This window comes from Accipiter gentilis, chromosome Z (genome assembly GCF_929443795.1).
Source record: "Accipiter gentilis chromosome Z, bAccGen1.1, whole genome shotgun sequence".
In the NCBI taxonomy this organism is placed as follows: domain Eukaryota; kingdom Metazoa; phylum Chordata; class Aves; order Accipitriformes; family Accipitridae; genus Astur; species Astur gentilis.
The window spans coordinates 61,194,541-61,212,971 of NC_064919.1; the positions used below are offsets into that span (position 1 = coordinate 61,194,541).

Below are 18,431 nucleotides of genomic sequence, written 5' to 3' on the forward strand. Positions count from 1 at the left end.
GTTTAAATAGATCTTATTTGACATTTTAATTTCAAGGAGGGAAATACAGCATTGCATCTAGCAGCCAAAAATGGTCACAGCGAAGTTGTGGAAATTCTGCTCAAACAGTGGGAGGAAATAAATGACCTCAATCAGGTAAGGACACAGAAACTACTGAAAGAGATAGAGATTTTAAAAATCAGCTCAGAAATAATATTTTAAAGGAAAAGATGTTGCACTGTGTAGACTTCGTTAGTTGTGTTGCTTTTCTAGTACCTTTGCATCCTGTTTCCATGTCCCTCCTCCAATAAATTAAACTCCATTAACTCCTTCAATTAACTCTTCCTCTGTCCTCCATTCCTCACACAATGGTCTTCCCTCTGTCTCACATGCCCTTGCATAACAACTGCTAGTAGGGAACAGAGGAGGGCCTAACCTCCACCTCGCTCCCTGTCCTCCAACATTTCTGGCCACATGATCCTGTTCCTTTTACCATCTCTGTTGCTTTTCAGGCTATTCACTGAGCCAGTTCAACATGCATGCCCAGCACATACCATCACAGGCACCTCACCAAAGAGGTCTCAGATTTGGACCTTGTTTATCTGATCTCAGTTGACTGCACAGAATTGGCTGCAGACACTGCCTACTCACTTTTTCTTTGCCAGGTTAGTGTTGGTGAGCTCAGCCAGCATATTCATGAATTGCATATTAGCTGTGAAGGTTGTATCCCTGAGTTGATGCACTCATGAGCTTAATTTTAAGGCTTAAAGTACAGGTGGAGGAGGGAAACGCACACTAACTACTCAACTCAGTGTTCTGCTTTGTGTCTTCTTCTTCTTCTTCTGCGGGGCAGCTGTAATGAACTGGGCAAGTCGATTCACTTTGTTGGGGACTGGCATGCCCACTCTGGAAACCTGCTGTGTGGTTGGTTGATGGTCTGTTCTGCTGGGCCAGTGGGCAATATGAGTAAGGGACACCCATTCCTACCCAAGGCCCTTCTCTTCCTTAATCAGCAACAGATTTATGGGTTGAGGAGTTCTCTCTTATCCAGCTTGTCTGTTATGTCCAGCTATGCAAGCTTTGAGGCATACGAGCCCCTTTGAAATGTTCCCAAGCCTTGTCTAAAAATGCTGCTTCTGCACACAAAGCTTGTACTGCTTGCGCCCCTGCCATGCCTTGGCTAATGGTGTGACCTTCCTGACAAGCTGGAGATGTTCTGGTCTGTGGATAAACAGGTATGTCTTTCCCCGGCATGAGCAAAGCACTAAAATATATTAAGTTGACCAGAATAATGGTGGCAGGAGTTTAAGCAAAGTAGAACCAGGATTTATTGATGTCTCTGTGAATGCTGAAACACTAGAGTAACTTTCAGTAAAACTTTTGTGTATTTTAGGAGTTGAGAAGCAGGGATTAGATCATTGTGCAGCTGATGTAACTTATTTAAGAGACTTGCTGTGGAGACATGGAGACTTTTGGGGGTGAGAAGATTTGAAATAAATATGCAATGGGATTATTTCTGCTAAAAGTTCTCCTTATAACTAGCACTAGAGTTGGTAATTATCAGAAATCCATGGCATTGGACTGACAGGAATTGGTGCTTATGGTATGTGCTAGCATGCTAGTGGTGTTGCCTGGTGTTGAATGGCAGCAACTGCTACCCACCGTCTTTCTTTCTGTGCCTGTTGCTAGCAAACTTCTTTGAAAAGAGCGCAATTAATATTTATGAAAGTTATCTGTATCGTAAACTTTACCATACATCTGTCCACATAAATATCATCTGTCACTTAAGTGTTGGTGGGTTTCCATTTCATTTAAGTGTTAATTTAGGAGCAATCAGGTTGTGTTCTCTTGTGACCATCTCCCCTTTTCTGTTGAGCTGGGTAAGTCTGATCGAGCTAACCTGTTTTGTGTCACAGCCTTATAAGTCACGTGGCTTAAATTGGAACAGACATTTTCTCTCTTTTGGTCTAGAACGGAGAAACTCCATTTTACTTGTCTATTGAAGGAGGTCATGAAAAATGTGCTGAAGTCCTACTGGAAGCAGGGAGTGACATCAATGTTTTAACTCAAGTATGTACACAGTATCCCACTAGCACACAGGTACTGGGACATCCTGGGCTGTGGGAAAGACCTTATCTTCTCTTTTCTGTGTACACTAACAGTATATTTGCTCTGCGTATTTTTATGAAATGGTAAAAAATTAAATTAAATAATAGAATAGAATTGGGAATGTAGAGAGTGCTAACAGAATAACACTGATGTGGAAGAAATGTATCATAGATTTATTTGACAGAGTACTGTGGTGGAGCTTTATTATTTGCTGTATGACCAACAGTAAAACATATGACTAGGAAATGTAACTAGGGTAACTGAAAATCCTCCTTTTAGGCAGCATATATGACTGAACTGATGACAAACCTGTTCTCTATATCTGGTTCCCAGACTCCAGTCCAGGTCACATCTATTGAATGGCCTTGGCTTGCTTGCTGTGAGAAGTTTATGATTTCAGCAGACTGACAGCTTGTTTGTTTTAGCAGAATTATTAAGTGAAAATTTTCTATTGAATTATTTTTAGAAGTATGTTAATGTGACTGTACTTGCTTGTTAAAGGTCAAACTGAACAGACTAGGAGACTTGTTGGCATTGTCATTGTCCATGGCACAGGATAGCTGACAACGGTGATTTATCTCTTTCATAAGAGAGATTGAAAAGGACTATAGAATACTGGTGGTTTTAGCAGTTTGTTGTGATATAGTAAAAATGGGAAGTTCCTTCAGTGTTTATAAAAACACATCGTGCTAACTGCTGATCCACTTCATTTTATATCATTTTGTCAAAGGGAGATTTTTTCGTGGAGGGGGTAATAACACAAATTTAAATTAAAGATTATCCTACATTGATAGCTGTTTTTAGTACTGTTTTTCCAGCAACAAAAATGTAAGTTTTTGCTGTCTATACCATTTCTTTCAGAACAATAACAGTGCTTTGCAGATTGCAGTTCAGAATGGACATCTATCTTTGGTTACTTTTCTTATTGATAAGAATATTGACCTGGTTCCTAAACCCGAGGTGAGTGTATATCAGCATAACAGTTCTGCTGTTGTTTAGCCTGTCCTGTCTTTTATGGCCTTCCTTGGGAATTCAGACAGCTGAATGAGATTGACTAGTTCCTTAATTTTTTTTACTATACATATTATTATGTGGTTTATGGATGTTGGTTAGCAATATGTATGGACCTACAAAGACAAAGTCCTGTTGCACAAAACCAGTGAGTGCCTGAGGAAACTGGTGCAGTGTAGAGGTGGCCCAGCTAAGCCACGGACGAGGCATTAGAAGAAGATAAGCAAAGTACCCTTGCTTGAACTAAGCAGCAGTAATGCAGGCCTCCCTGTGTGCCATGGGCCAAGAGTTAACACTTGTAACTGATTTTGCATAAAAGTAAACAAAAGGTAAATAAACTCTTCAGTACTTTTACCCTCTGCACTCAAAGCATGTGCCTTCAAAATCTGCATGCCACCATTCTTTGGGGTTTAAAAAGAAAGAGGTATTCCTAATATTCAAATCTTGTCTCAATTTAGATATTACAGTTTTTGTTGCATCTGAGATTTTCTGTGAATAGGAAATTATTTTTCACTTCTATGGTACAGGTTGAAAAAAGAATCTGGGCTTTGTGACTTCTCTGCCATGATCACTGTCCTGTTGTGTAATGTTATCAAGGAAGAACAATTTATGATGTGCTTGAAATTACTTATTTTAAAGGTCAGGCACTTATTGTGCTGCTTGCTCTGATTGGCTTTCTGTAGCAGAAGCAACTCATAAAATTGTAGCTTACGTTTTGGAAACATTTCCACTGCAGCATTGCATAAAGGCTTGCTTTATTTTTCTGTAGCCCTGAAGAAATGGCTGTGGTTTATAAAGACACTAATGACCTGGTGTCTGGCACCCATGAACAGCACTGGTATGGAATTATTCTTTAGCTGCATTTAACAAGAAACCAATGAGTCACAGGTTCAACATACAAAGCGATCTTGCCAATCTAATGGTTGGATTGTGACTGGTGCTGGATGTGTGCCCCAGTTATTTTAATAAATAATCACTCAAATAAAACCCCTTAATTTCTCTCTAGCTGCAATTTGCTTTTATAAATATGACAGCAAGTCAGTTTAGTATGAAGAATATTTCCAGCAGCAATACGAGACAAGAGTTTATTCCTGGAAAGTAGATTTTGACATCTGTATACCCAATACAGAATTCATCTGTCTCCAGCCTATTCAACTAAGGGCAAACCCAATTTTCTGAGGGAACAGAAACATTATTGTAAGCTCTTTATTGTCAGCCAAGGGTAGCAGCGCATCCCGGTATGGACACGTCAGAGGAGTGCCTTGCGGTGTTCCTAAGTGGTGACACACTGATACACACCCCATGCACTCAACATTTCCAGATTTCTCAGCTGTATTTGTTTACCTGCTGCTGTAGGTGTTGCAGAGCAGGCTACCATCTCTGGCATAACTCCACACCTCAAGGTGTGTTTTCTGCACTCTTGAACCTCTGCTAGAGCACATTGCCTTTGTAAGGGGTGGATTTTAAGAAGAACCTTTTTCTTATTTGAACGGACTTCTAATAATGTATCCAAGTATAACAGCTTATTATTTTCCCTCCACAGCAGAAGAATTCCCCTCTCCATTTAGCAGTCATCAACAATCATATACCAGTAGTAAAAAGCCTCTTGGATGCCAATCATGATATAAACTCCTTAAATCACGTAAGAAAAAACTGGGAATTAACATAACTTCACTGGTAAAAAGGAGATTATGTGGATTTTGCTTGAAATAATTTTTTTTGCCTTATGAGCTCAGGGTATAAAAAAATAGGAAGGAAGAGGCAGTTCCCTCCTTATCTTTTTGCATGTGTGCATATGTATTAGTCACTGGTACATGCTGTGCTAGTATTGTTTGTGCAAGATAAGGATAGCAAAATGCTATATACTCAGAAAATATTTGGATTAATTTATTGTTCGAGTGTTACAATTCATGCATAATAAATGACTGAAATGTCTCAACAGTATTGATCTCAGAGGGAAACCCAGTGCAGAGTGTCACTTGGCTGGGATGGAGTTAATGTTTTTTTCACAGCAGTCCCTGTGGTGCGGTGTTTCCGATTTGTGACCACAGCAGTGATGGTAAGGCACCAGTGTTTTAGCTGTTGCTGAACAGTGCTTGCACAGCATCAAGCAAGGCCTTCTCTGTTTTGGACTCTGCTTCCCCCTGGGAGTAGGCTGGAGGTGCACAGGGACTGGGAGGGGACACAGCCAAGCAGATGACCAGAGCTGACCAAAGCGATGCTCCACACCACACAACATCACACTGAACAATGAGGTCACAGGTCTCTGTGGTGCAAATGTTAGCGTGTTCGGCTGTTAACTGAAAGGTTGGTCGTTCGAGCCCACCCAGGGATGCTGGCATCTGTTTTCCCCACCTTTACCAGGAATCTTTGGCCTCTGCTTGGTGCCGGTGGCCTTTGGAGGCCTGGTTGGTTAGGGGCCAGTTCCTTGTAGACCACCTTCACCACCACTAATCCCCTCAGGTACTGGATACCCTCCTCTGTGGAAGGCCACGTGATGCGTGCCAACATATTTACTTTGGTGCTGCCTTTCTTGATGCCTGGGGCTGTTATTGCCTCCAATAGCTTGGGATTTCACACCTGAACAGGCATGTAGTCCCAGGTAGTTGGCACAGCATTTGAAGGAGGGGAGACTTGTCTGCCCCCATGAAACACAGTGAATTCTAACACTGTGTTGGGGCCTGGCCCATGCCTACTGAGCTGCCATCCTGTGTCTTCAAGAGAGGAAGAGGATTTCCTGATCAAGGAGCACACAAGGGGACACTGAGGTCTCCTGCTCTGAAGCCACCCATATGGACACCGAAAAGGTCACTCAATCTGAGGGCACACACCAGAGATCCAACCTTCAAATATACTAGATGCACCTGTACTCAAGAAAAATGGTGGAAGTGGATGTCGACTTGGTTAGTAAGAGAGGCAGCAGTTCCTGCTGCTTTCCCATTGATCATTTTATTGCTAAAGATTAATTTGTACACATTTTTGCAGGAGACGGAGGCTGTCATTTGTGGATGGAGTCAAGTATGATAATAAGCTCTTCCGTCACACAAAATAGAGAATTTTGTAAACTTCTTGAACACATCTTTTAGAAATGTTTTGTGCTTTGTCTCTAGCATGTCTAATGTTACCTACAATAGCTACATAGATATCTCTAAATTACTGCAGAAAAGAAATTAGGATATATTGTTGGGGAAAATTTATGAGGTCATGTGATCATAGTGTGTATTCCCAAAAGAGCTGATGAGAGGCTCTAATGTGGAATCCTGAGGCTGGTGTTTCTTGGTGTGTATGGTCTTAGTGTTTGACTCTGCAACCTTTAAGTTAAGATCTAAAGGCCAAAAAAGTTCTCTAACCAGACCTACAGAATGTAGACTTGCAACATTAGAGAAGCACAGGCACTAACCCTTCAACTTAAAAGGATTCTGTATCACATGAGCCATGCTAAGGGACATGTCTAGATATGCAGGGCTTCCACAAATGACAACATATCTTATTTGCTGCTGCATTACACCCATAGACATCTGGAATTTCTTATTCTAATATTCTGTAGAAGGTTAAATAAATAGGTTTTATTTGGGTACATGCAGTTGCATAGAGGCTATACAACCCTCATTTCAGACCCAAAGATTAGACTTGAAGTTGAATCCCCCTTTAGCTGTGCTTTTTATTAATGGTTTTTGTTTAATGCTTTTGTGTGTGTGTATGTGTGTGTGTGTGTCTGTGTGTGTGGTTTAAGATTCACTGAACCCATTAGGGAGCAGGTAGACTTCTACTACATATCATTGCTTTGTGGCAGGGCTGGCTAACAAACCCTGCTGTGGTCGTGGCACAATGTACTGTTGAAAATTAGGGATGTTCAGTTATCTTTGCATGAATTTCAGCAGGGAAAAGATTACTTGAGAGGATAGTATGGGTGGGGGTTGGCAGTCACATGAAGCACTCTGTCCAAAACACCTTGTTTTAGAGAGAAGAGAGAGAGCTCGTTAGGTTACAGTATGTTAGAGGGCCATGACAGCAACTTTTTCCTGAGCCAGCTGGAACTCCTGCCTGGTTTTCCTGCAGAGATCCCAGATGGTCTCTTGTTTGTCTGAAACAAAACTGGCAGGTAAATCACTCAAAAGTTAAATGATTTCATTCTGTTCAGTGTTTTCTTGCCAAGGCTGTCTTTTGTTGTGAATCTTCTTTAGATTCAGATTGTGAGCACTCTGCTTCTAAGAGGGAATTTGGCTTATTGTATTTATTTGGTGTCATTAATTCCAGAGGCAGGAAACCCCTCTACATCTGGCAGCTGATCTTGGCAATGTGGAGCTGGTGGAAGTGCTGCTGAAGGCAGGCTGTGATCTCAAGACCGTGGATAAGGTAGATGGCGTTCCTCACACATGCAAGGATTATGTGATTTTATTTTTTGTTTATAACCTTCTTCCCAGAGATGCAGAAAGCACTTGTTGCTAGTTGTCTTTCCTAGGTAAAGCTGTTAGTTGTTACAAAGAATGTCTCCTTTTAATACTGCTGTACCTGCAGCTTGCAAAGATCTTAAATGGTTTTAGTGAAGAGTTGTAAAACTTCCAAGCTCCGTAGTTTGAGGGCAAACCCTGCTGCCAGAGACCTGTGATGGAAAAAAGGACTAGGCTTACGGAATGAAAAACAGCCTGTGGCTGTTGTAACTGTGCACCTGCAGCCAGGTTCACTGCCAGGAGAGGCACAGGTACTGCCAGCTTCACTAATTGCAGCGATGGTGAGTTTGCCCTTTAGCACCATGGGCCAGCGGGAAACGATGGTGCTGCGTCCCTGAGAATCTGTCCCAGATCCATTCAGGTGGGTGCTTAGACCCTGTTGCTGATGTTCAGCCTGGAAAGACTGAGGCAAGAATGGCAATGGCTGGAAGAAGTACCAAAGCACAGAGTCTCTGGGGAAGTGCTTTTGAAAGGACAGAGTACCAAATCCAGTTTTTACAAATATTGCTAAATTACTGCAAGATTGAGCTTGTCTTTTTTATACTGTTACCACTTTATTGATTTTCTGTATGACTGAATTGACAGATTTGATGTTTATCATGAGAAAAATATAGCCCTTTAATAATTTCAAAAGTAATTTTCATGCACAAAGCTGTCCTGATGAGAAGTAAAGCTTTACAGACTAGGATCAACTCTTTTTTCCCTAGCCTGACATGAGACTCAGAGCTCTGAGTGTGGGTGACACGGTTGGTGTGTTTTGGGAGGCTGAGGTAAGATGCTGCATTGCAGTTAAGCCTTCCCATTCAGAGTCATATGCTAACTGGAGAGCTGCAGTTCTCATATGGGCTAACCCAGAATGAAATCTTGCCCACTTTAGACAATGCCTTAGCCATTGGAAAATTGTCTCTACCTATTCATATTCCAAGGGCAGGCACAGAACATTACTTCTTATTGCCTATTTTGACCTTAAGCACCTGCAAGGCTTTGGGCTGGATAGTACCCTGGTTATTACAGCAGTGTTGACTGTTCAGGGCATGTTATGAGAATATGGCTCTGAGCCAGCACAAGTTCTGTCACCTTTCTGCATTGGTTCTATTTCTTGGAGTAGCTTTTCCCTTGCCTGTTTGCTGCATGACCCCTGAGGCCATGCCACCACTGGGAACGTTTGCAAGTACAGCCCTCTTTGAACTGAGTTGGTGCTGAGATGCCAAAAATGTTCCCGTCCTTAATGAACAGTAGGCAGGAAAAAGGGGAGCCTGCTTCAATCGCACAGTGTTTTCCTGCCCTCTGTGCCCCAGCAGCAAGAGTCCTCAGTCTCCAGAGCATGTCATGCATCTGCATGAGTTGCAAGCTGTTACAGCTCAGGAAATGCTCTCTCGGGAGCTCTTCCTTCCTCCCACCTGCAGATATAATTGTCGTTGTTTGTGATTGATAGTGCAGGGAGTGTTCCCTGTGTGCAAGAGTGCCATGCTACATGTGCACACAGGATGCCAGCAGTGTCTGCACTAGCACAGGAGGCCAGAAACATCCCCTTTTTTCCACCCCCTCCACCTCCCTGCAAAATGCAAAGCACCTTGCCAGAGGTGGGACCCAAGGAACTCTTGTGGTCTCTGGACTCTTCACATATAAAGTTTGTCTATGCTATAAAGATTTTATGAAATGTAAATTCCTTAGCTTCCAATATGATGCTTTTCTAAAAACAGGCTAATTAGGATGATTTTGAGCAGAGCCAGGAGCTAGAACGCAAAAGATATATATTAAGGAACTTTATAATAGCTGCAGAGTTGAAATGCCTTATAATTTAATTACTGAACCTTCTAATTAAGGGGTTGGCTTCTTTTAGGTCTAATTTTCTAGAATGCCTAGCACTTGATATGTGGAGAATGTCCTGAATATTTAAATTTGAGGCAGTTCCACCTAGCACAAATCTGCTGAAAATAGACAATTGCAGAGAGAACTCTTTAGAGCCACCAAGATGCCTTTGCATGAAAGTGCTGATAGCAGAGATGGGTTCAGATAGACTGAGCAGTCCTCTGCAGCTGGAATTAAAACAATGGCTTTTAATTACTTTGCCTGTACTACTCGTGAAACATCACCTTCAGTTGTGCTCACTTCGGTTATCATGAGAAAGTCATTCCCACAGCCTCTTTTCATTCTGTGAGCCAGCTTCTCTTACCATCCAAAACAATATGCAGGTTTGCCCTTAAAGTTGGAGCTTTCCAACTTTGCCAATGAAATCTGAAATGCCAATTTAACCATACCATGGAAATGGACTGTATTTGTGGTAGTTTTCAGCCTATGGATGCCTGGGCTTGCACAAACTTGGAAGCAGTGACAGGAGACCACAAGCTGGTATAAAGTATGCAGCAGTCTGAGTACAGGAGGTTTCTGAAAGCAGCTGTACCTCACCAGAAATTCTTTAGGGGGAGTTCAGTGTGTTGAAAAAATTGACCACATTTGGGCTGAGGGGGTACAACTCATACAAAGCATAGAACTTTGATTGTAGCTACTCTAAAGCCACAAAATTATAGCAGTAAGTTTTCTTGAAAAAAAGGGATAGGGCTCTGTAAACAAAGCTCCTGTGTTTCTTCGATGATATACTTATCCTCCTGCATATGAGATAATGTTCTGACACACACTCTGCTTTCAGCATGGAAAAACTGCACTAGCTGTGGCATCAAGGAGCAATCACGCCCTCATTGTAGATATGATCATTAAAGCAGAAAGGTATTATGCCACAAAACAGGTAAGAGACATCTTTCATTACACTGAGGATAACTATAGCGGAAGAGCTGATTCTGATCCTGAAGTGCCTTTTGCCTGAGGTGGTTCCTTTTGACAGGTTGCAAGACTGGCCTTGATAAATTGAGGTTAGGATTGGGAATGGGAAGGTCTCTACCCCATCTGGGTTTTATTCCTGACTAGCTGTAAAATTGTAGGCAGATCTTACCATCTTCCTGCATCGTGCTCTACACAAAGAGATAAAGGGGCGGAGAGAGATTCTGACCCAAATTCAAGCTGTGCTATCAGCATTAGGGCTGGGATGACCTGAATCCACGTTGAACCCTGTGTCCTTTGGTACAGCAAAATCTCGTTGGAAAATGGAGGAGTGCAAGTGTCTGTCACTCCTTTGCTAGTAAAGGCTCAGCTGCTTTGGCAGGAGCTCCCTCTTCTGTTATATGTGTGCTAATTATGAAACGCAATCAATTAAATGGGAAAGAACCAGGCAACAAGTGTGAAGGACACAGCTTAGATTGACCTCAGATTGTCTGAATTTCTAGCCTTCTTTCCCTAGTTGTTATTTAAATGTAGGCTGTTTAGTGATGGCCCTCCCTAAAGGGCTGAGACTCAGATATGTTAAAGTGTAGATGACAATTATTTTGGCCTACATTGACTATCCCACGTCACTTATGAATCTGCACAGACTCTATAGGTGCCAAGTGTCTGAACAAGAAAAGCTAAGCTTAGTACCTCTTAAATTCAAAGGAGTATTTCGAGCTGGGCTGCTGGTAAGTTGCATTCTAGAGATGACCCTTGAAATTCAGACCCAGCCCAAATGGGTCTTGAAAATTCAGGATGTCTCATGTCACGGGGTCTTAACTGGGACCATTTAGAATTCTGAGAAAGTTTGTTTATTCTGTCAATTACAGTTGTAGCAATAAGCCACAAAGAACGTACTATACCTACATACTTGATGAAAGGGAGGTATTTCATAGGATGGTAAAGGTTCATTTTAGGGCATATTAATGCTCCATAAACCAGTCTTGTATTGGCTTGCTCAGTTTTTCTTGTTTGGAGCCATAAGTTGATGTGGGCTCCATGAGAATTGATTAAATTTGCTGAGTTTTGACACAATGCAGTTTACAATCCCCAAGCTCTTACAAATACACTGTTTGTTTACAGATTGGTCCTAGTGCGGCACTAAAAGACAACTCTTGTAGCATCCACCATAAAACCTGCAAGAAGGAAGATGCTAACACAATTTATTTATCTAGAGCAAGTAATTCTGTAAGCACCAGAGCTAGCAAACTGGGGAAAAAGGCCTGGTGAAAGGAATTCACTTACTGCTAGCTCTTGCACTCTCATTGCTGAGCTGCCACACAAATCTGTGACTTCATTCTCATTCCTGCTTCCTGCTAGGGAGTGTTTGTTTTGCCAGGCTAGCCAAGTGCCTCCTGGGGCTGTATAAGCATACTGTTCCTGACTGAGAGCAGGCATATCAATTAGCTGGTCTTTTACCACCCCACTCTGGCCCTGCATGTCCAAATCCATGACACTTAATGTTACAGGGCATTGTGCTGGTAAATCACAGATCTAGATTAATTATCATGAAAAACACCTCCATGAACTCCCCGTGTTATGCATATTTGATTTGCATCAGTTCAGCTGGCGTTGTCATGTACATTACTATTTCTTTTGGCTTAAAGGGGAATTAGAATTGAATTCATCTGTTGCCAGAGAAGACATGACAAGTCTGACAGGAGTGAGCCTGTAATGCTCCTAACCTCTTGGCGCTGTTTACTGAATTGCCTGAGGAGAAGAAAAGATGTTTAAGCAGACAGTTCTCTGCAAGAGCTCCACAGATGTTGGGAAACAGAAACATAAGCGTTTGTATCCCATTACCTGAAGCTAAGAGCACAGCCTTTGGGAGCAGCTTAGATCTTAAGAGTTATGGAATATGATGTTGTTCAGGTGGTGTTGCCATATATGAAACTACAGCATTTGGAACCTTTATTGTAAGACCTGTCCTTCTGTTCCATGGAACTGACATCATCTGTGAAGAGCCATTAGCTACAAAAGGAAACGTCATGTTGCTGTGAGGATGCACACATGATACTAATGTGTATGAGTGTGTCTTGTTCTCTCTGTTTACCGTTTTTTCTATTTACTGCTTCTACCCAACCCTTCCCTATCATCACCCAGGCTGGTCTTGACTGGATTTGAGGGCTGCTGTTACTGTCCCACCCTACCATTGACTAGACACACAATTAGCGGCAAACAGAAGTTGTGCTGCAAAGGGAGGAGAAAAAAAGGGGAGTGTCTGTTGGTCTGTCTGCTTGTGGGTTTTTTGTTGGTTTTGTTTTTTTAAACCTCAGAAGAGAAACACTGAACCAGGGAGAGCCTGAAACTGTCCTGTAGAATGTCCTAAACTTCACCTTGCATGTGTCAGGAAGCATGAAATAAAAGTCTGCACAAGAAAAATTAAATCAAACATACAACAATGCTTAGCTACTGAACTAAGATTTATTTTTTTTTCCTTGCAAGACTCTCATAAAGTTATGAAATAACCCTGTTATATTTTTCTGAATTTAATCTGGAATGGAGTATTTTATGCTTAGCACTTTTTAAAATGTGGCATGCTGCTGTTTCCTTAATATCTGCTTTGTAATCTTGTATCAACTTCTTGAAGACATTTTTCACTTTGGAGACTGATTTGAAACAGGAATAGCATGCAAACAAAATGAAATATAAAAGTAGTTCGAGCTTACCTACACTAGGAATGAGGCTTTTCCCTGGGCACCACTCAGCTAGGCCTGAAATCACTGCTAGATGTGGCTTTTGCAGAGGTGCCCAAACAAGAAGCAACCCCCTCACTCCTGTTTCAGGTGAGCCATGCATATAGTAGCAACATCACTTTTAATCTGGAGGGTAAAATGCTTGTGGGTTTGGTTTCTATCTGATTTTGCTTATGCAGGCTAGATCCAGGTTCAACATGCATGTGCTTATTGGTGCTTAGACACTTTGCTGAACAGGGCTCTGCATGCTAAACCCAATGGCTTGTGCTGCCATTGAATGACCTGGTAGTGCCTGTATCAGCCAAGCAGAGATGGGAACAGCTTGAACAAGTGCCACACTGATGGCGCCTAGCCTCTTCCCAGGGAGAAGCAAGAGGAAAGAGTAAGAACTGTGGTTGAAACCCAGCCATGTTCAAAATGTGACATATAAAGTAGATAGAGCCAAGGAGCACAGCTGTGCTGGTGTGGTACTTGCTGTTATTTGCTGTTGTGTATCAAGTGCCAGAGAAAGTGGTTTATTTTGCATTTAACGTGGTAGGACATAGCAACAGACACAGGAGGGCTTTGTTCCTGTTCTAAGACTGTAATAAAACCACCCATGCTAAGACATCTTCCAAAGAGCTCTACTAGCCAAACATGGTTCCTTTACCTGCACTGAGCAAATCACTTGTCAGTAGCTACATATGGCTGGTTGTACAGGACAGCGTTCACTGCTCACTAAGCAAAGGTTCCTAGCTTCAGTATAGAATTTATCATCTGCTTTTTTTTTCCAGGAACATCTAGCTCATAGTGATGATGGGTCAGACTTCGGCTTATCCTTCAAACAAGATCACAGTACACAGACCAAGCAAATCCGTTCCTCCCTTTGGAATCTAGCTTACAACCAGTTAAAACCCCAGGAATGGAAAAAGCTGGCCCTGTTCTGGAAGTTCACGGATGAACAAATTAAAGCTATTGAAGAACAATGGACAGGTAACAGTATCTGAATGGCTAGACATAATATATAAGCTATAAAAACCACACAGTAGAGTTGCTTTTTAAACTATGTGAGCATCACAGATACACACTGGCCCTACTGCTCTTATTCAAGTTATGAAAAAGAGCAGTGAATGGATACAAGCCTTGTTGTTGGTTCCTGGGAATTGGTGCTGTAGAAGTACAGGCCACTTCTGTTCTCCCTTTCCCTGAAGGAACCTTCATCTTTGGATATCAAAAACAGGAGCAGTAAGCAGCATGGAAGGGTCTTGCAGGTCATGCTGCAAGTGAGGACCGGGGGAACCTCGTGACACCTGAAGATCTTGTTCATGCTCTGTCTTCACAGCTCCCATGAAACAGCAGTTTATGGTTTCAGGCATTTCAAGTGCTGGGAAAGCAATTCTTCTACAGCACGCATTGTACTTGTTTATTACTACTCCGGGGTATATTTCCACATGTTGAGGAAAAATGAAAGGAAAAAAATAATTTTAAGCTGTATTAGCTTTTTCCTCCCTTTACAGTAGCCTTAGGACAAAACTAGAATTTTTGTTTGTTTTAATTTTTGACCTGTGTAAGTCTCAGTCTTCATTCTGCTTCTAGGTGAGAAAGGAACTAAGACTACATGAGTAGGTTTTAAAACCTCTAGAAACTCTAAAAGGGCAAAAAGCACAAAATACTGTTTCCAGGATATGGAACAGACAAATGCTTTGTGTATTGCACAGGGATAAAAAGTTATAAGGAACATGGAAACAGAATGTTGCTCATATGGTTACATGGTGTATTGCTGGCTCATCAGAATCCTGTCAAGCGTATATATGAAGACCTGGTGGAAGCAGGATTTCAACCTGTAGCTGGTAAGTTTTTAGAGAACACATTACACTGCAAGACATTGTGTGGTGCTGAGGTCCCTGCTGGTGCTGGGAAGGTTGTGACCCTGGCAGAGCTGGAGGACGCTCTCTTCCTTTCTGGGACTGCCCTTGCTGGGTGGTGAGGTTGCTTGAGGAAAAGCATTTAAGTGAGACTTAAGATTTCTTAAGGAAGATAAAAATGGGCAAACTTTGCTTCCCTCCTTTGTCCTGCAAACATGGTTGAAATGTGATTGGCCATCCTTCAGTTACATTAGTCTGGCCCTGTAAAAAGCAAGCATTTTCTTCTCCTACTTTGCAGAAAAGATCAGAGCTGCAAGTAGCACTGACATGGACTCCAGAAAATGTGCAATTTCGTGACTTCATCAATAAACCATGGCATACATGATGGAACTGCATGCCAGATGGAATTGTGTGACTTTTTCCAAGGTAGAAGCACTTGCACTCTTGAAATATTGGTTAATTCTTTCTCCTATGCTTGCTATACAATGATTTAAAGAATTTAAGAGTAAATGGCTGGCTGGTAAGGAAGAACTACCCCCCTACAACTTCTACATCTGGCTTAACATTGATACACTAATTCTGTATTGGAACTGCAAATTAAGCTATTTTGTGTTTGACATGAAATGCAAATGAGATGTTTTCTACATGAAAGAAATTAAATTTAATAAGTGAAAATTATGTGTGTAAATCAACACGTCCAGAAATAGGTTGGCACCTGGCCTCATCTGGGATTCAGGTTTTTATAAAGTCTTGCTAGGATTACAGTGTTCCTATCTGAAGAGGGTTTTTCTCTTGTTTAATTAGTATTAAGACTAGCATAAGTCTTTCTTCAGCATTTGATTTATGTAGTGAAAATACACAAAAATGTCATGTCTAAAACCTTGTGTGGCTGCAGAATTTTCTTCCATGGCACAACCTTGTATACATATTCAAAAAGAACATTTGATATTTAATGCTTAACACATCTAGCAATTATTTACCTATTTCTTGTTCATGTCTGCAATTAATATTTAGTAGTGTCTTGCTGAAGATGTTTAAAGGTTTTCTCATTATTGAATATATTTCATATCTGAAAAATTATGTAAAATGTTTATCTTTGTAGTCTACTGTATAACAAAATAGCAATAGTTTCCTCATGTAATAGAAGAATTGAACTGCCTTGTCTGTCTATATGTAACTAGCATTATTTTGTACCGAATCTTATTGTTTGTACTAAAAAGATGACGATCTGTATCTTAGCCTGAAGTCTTACACATAACTGCCCTCTAGCATGTAGCCTGTTTTGATACAGCTGCAGAGCATCATAAAAACATGAAGAACAGACTGGTAAATCCCCAGGTTTTGCAATCAGGGATCTAAGCTAACAACTTCTTAGATACTGACAGGTAGGCATCAAGTTCTGCAATGTTAGCTTGGAAAATGAGAATGTTTAACAATTTGATGGACTCGGTACCTCACCTGGCCCAAGTCTCGCCCTGGGTGTGAAAGACACCACCCTGTAATTCTTCATATAAGTATGCTGTTGTAGGATATAATTAAAATGCATGTCAACTACACTTGGTTGCATAAGCAACTAAAAGCATATATAACAAAAATTAAATTTAATTTTCAGTTTAAAGTAGATGTTAGTAACATTAGAACTAAGCAGATTCAGACAAAAATCACATTCTATCCTTTATTTAAAATTGTGCAAAAGATTCCTTAAATAAAAAGTGTTTATCTTAATAAAATAAGTTCTCAAATAATTTGGAGGTAGAACAACATTTCCATTTTTTTCCCCTCCAGGTGTTTAGTATAAAAGCATTTTTACTTAAAAAAAAAGGTGTTTTTTTTTAGAAAAGGGTAAAAACATGATACATACGTTAGGCCTTACTACATCAAATCTAAAAAGATTGGGAAGAGGTTTATATTGTACCTTGATAAAAACCCCTCTGGTGAGAAAGATATTCACTCAGTCAACAACTTTTATTGACTGAACACTGGCATGAGTTTGGCCCTGAAGCATTCGCCCAGCTTGTCCTGCAGGTCTCACAGTGGTAGAGCCAGAAGAATGGAGCACAGTTCGAGGATATTTAGCAGCAGTGGCTTGGGATATGGTTTGCTGAAAAGTAATCAGATACATCAAAACACTTAATGGTAGAAACAAATTCCCATTAAAATAGCTGTAAGCGAGCTGTAGTTTAAACAAAGATTTGCAATCCAGCAAACTGAAATACACTTCTCAAACTTTAACAGAATGAGTAATTTTTTTCCTTCCTTATCTGTAGTATACTTTTCAGAACATAAAGTGCTGAACTTCCAGTTAGCTAGATACCCTAAGACTTTATCGCCTCAATCGTATTTCAAGGTTAGTTTGTTTGGTTTTTTTACCAAATTGTTCAGAATTTTCCCCTGTAGTGCTAATTTAATCATGCCAACTTTCCTTCTGAAGTTCAGTATTTGCTATAAGGAAGTCTCTGAAAGGTCTCTTGTCTCTGAAAGAAAAGGTTTGCATTTATTTAACAACAATTAATTTTCTCCCCCCAAACTAGCCACCTTACTGCAATAAACAGTAGTCATTCTGCTTTTAATCAAGGTAAAGTCTCTCCCTTGTCAGATTAATGAAAGAGAAATACTTTAGTTGGATTGACTTTCAGTTAGGCATTTATTTGCAGAAAGAATACATGTAATATATCTCTGGGACTGTCACATCTATTACATTTTTAGAAGTCAGGTTTTGGTACAGTAGTTCAGGTACTTGTCACAAAATCTGAATCCAGAAATTATTGAAAGAAGTCTCACACCAAACCCCTAAGCCCCTAAGGACATACAATTTAAATATTAATTTCTGCTTAGGAGCCCAAATTGTCAAAAGCTATGAGCAGCCTGCCATAGGGCTCTGATTCACCACACAAAATAACTGAAAGCAGAACATCCCTCACACAGACAGTTACCAGTAACTCCAGCTCACATTAAGGGACCTGATGTAGCTCTGCTTGTTCTAGCAGTATCACTGAAGAGAAACTGGACTTTCAGATAGCACAGAGAAAATTCAGATCCTACTTTACATGTTAAAATATATATATAAAAAAAAATCTTCAACTGTTTCATACACCTCCAGTTAAAACAATTTTTTGCTCAGATTGGTCTCAGAGTGTAGTGATTGCCTAGGCCGTTTAGGCCACTGTTTATAGCCTTCTTGTACATTGCTTTCATACCCTATTAATGCACTTATTTCAGTGTTTTCTTGAGGATAGATGGGACTTGAAATACAACAAGGAGCAGTCTTAAAAATTTGATTACCTCTGGACAGGGGTTTTACTTTTTTCCCCAATAATTTGCTACACTCAGCCTGTCAGGCTAATCTATATCTCTACCACCTCTGCTATCTACCACTACCACCTCTACCACTCTTCCTGCTATACACCATGAAGCTTGTCTTTAAACTGTTGTTCAACTGACCACTTCTATGAAGTGGAAGACTCATGGAAGAGCTGTCCAAGAAAGAGACTGCCAAGACTAAGATACCTGTGAAATAATTA

The 18,431-nt window shown here is 40.8% G+C and overlaps 2 protein-coding genes across 7 annotated transcripts in view; one reads left to right on the plus strand and one right to left on the minus strand.

The window, feature by feature from the left end:
• ANKDD1B (ankyrin repeat and death domain containing 1B) overlaps positions 1–15,776 on the plus strand; it is a 30,545-nt gene extending 14,769 nt beyond the window's left edge. For 2 of the 4 annotated variants that reach the window (XM_049795440.1, XM_049795442.1), the window contains 9 exons: positions 37–135; positions 1,951–2,049; positions 2,950–3,048; positions 4,643–4,741; positions 7,357–7,455; positions 10,201–10,296; positions 13,840–14,038; positions 14,764–14,895; positions 15,209–15,776. In XM_049795440.1, the coding sequence (XP_049651397.1) occupies positions 37–135; positions 1,951–2,049; positions 2,950–3,048; positions 4,643–4,741; positions 7,357–7,455; positions 10,201–10,296; positions 13,840–14,038; positions 14,764–14,895; positions 15,209–15,267 (981 nt within the window). In that variant the 3' untranslated portion in view covers positions 15,268–15,776. The remainder of the gene's footprint in view (positions 1–36; positions 136–1,950; positions 2,050–2,949; positions 3,049–4,642; positions 4,742–7,356; positions 7,456–10,200; positions 10,297–13,839; positions 14,039–14,763; positions 14,896–15,208) is intronic. The other 2 variants (XM_049795443.1, XM_049795441.1) reach the window with 2 other exon arrangements.
• Positions 15,777–16,703: 927 nt separating this feature from the next.
• The window catches only part of POC5 (POC5 centriolar protein), a 31,252-nt gene continuing 29,524 nt past the window's right edge, over positions 16,704–18,431 (minus strand). For all 3 annotated transcript variants that reach the window (XM_049795438.1, XM_049795439.1, XM_049795437.1), the window contains one exon: positions 16,704–17,011. In XM_049795438.1, coding sequence (XP_049651395.1) covers positions 16,862–17,011 — 150 coding nt within the window. In that variant the 3' untranslated portion in view covers positions 16,704–16,861. The remainder of the gene's footprint in view (positions 17,012–18,431) is intronic.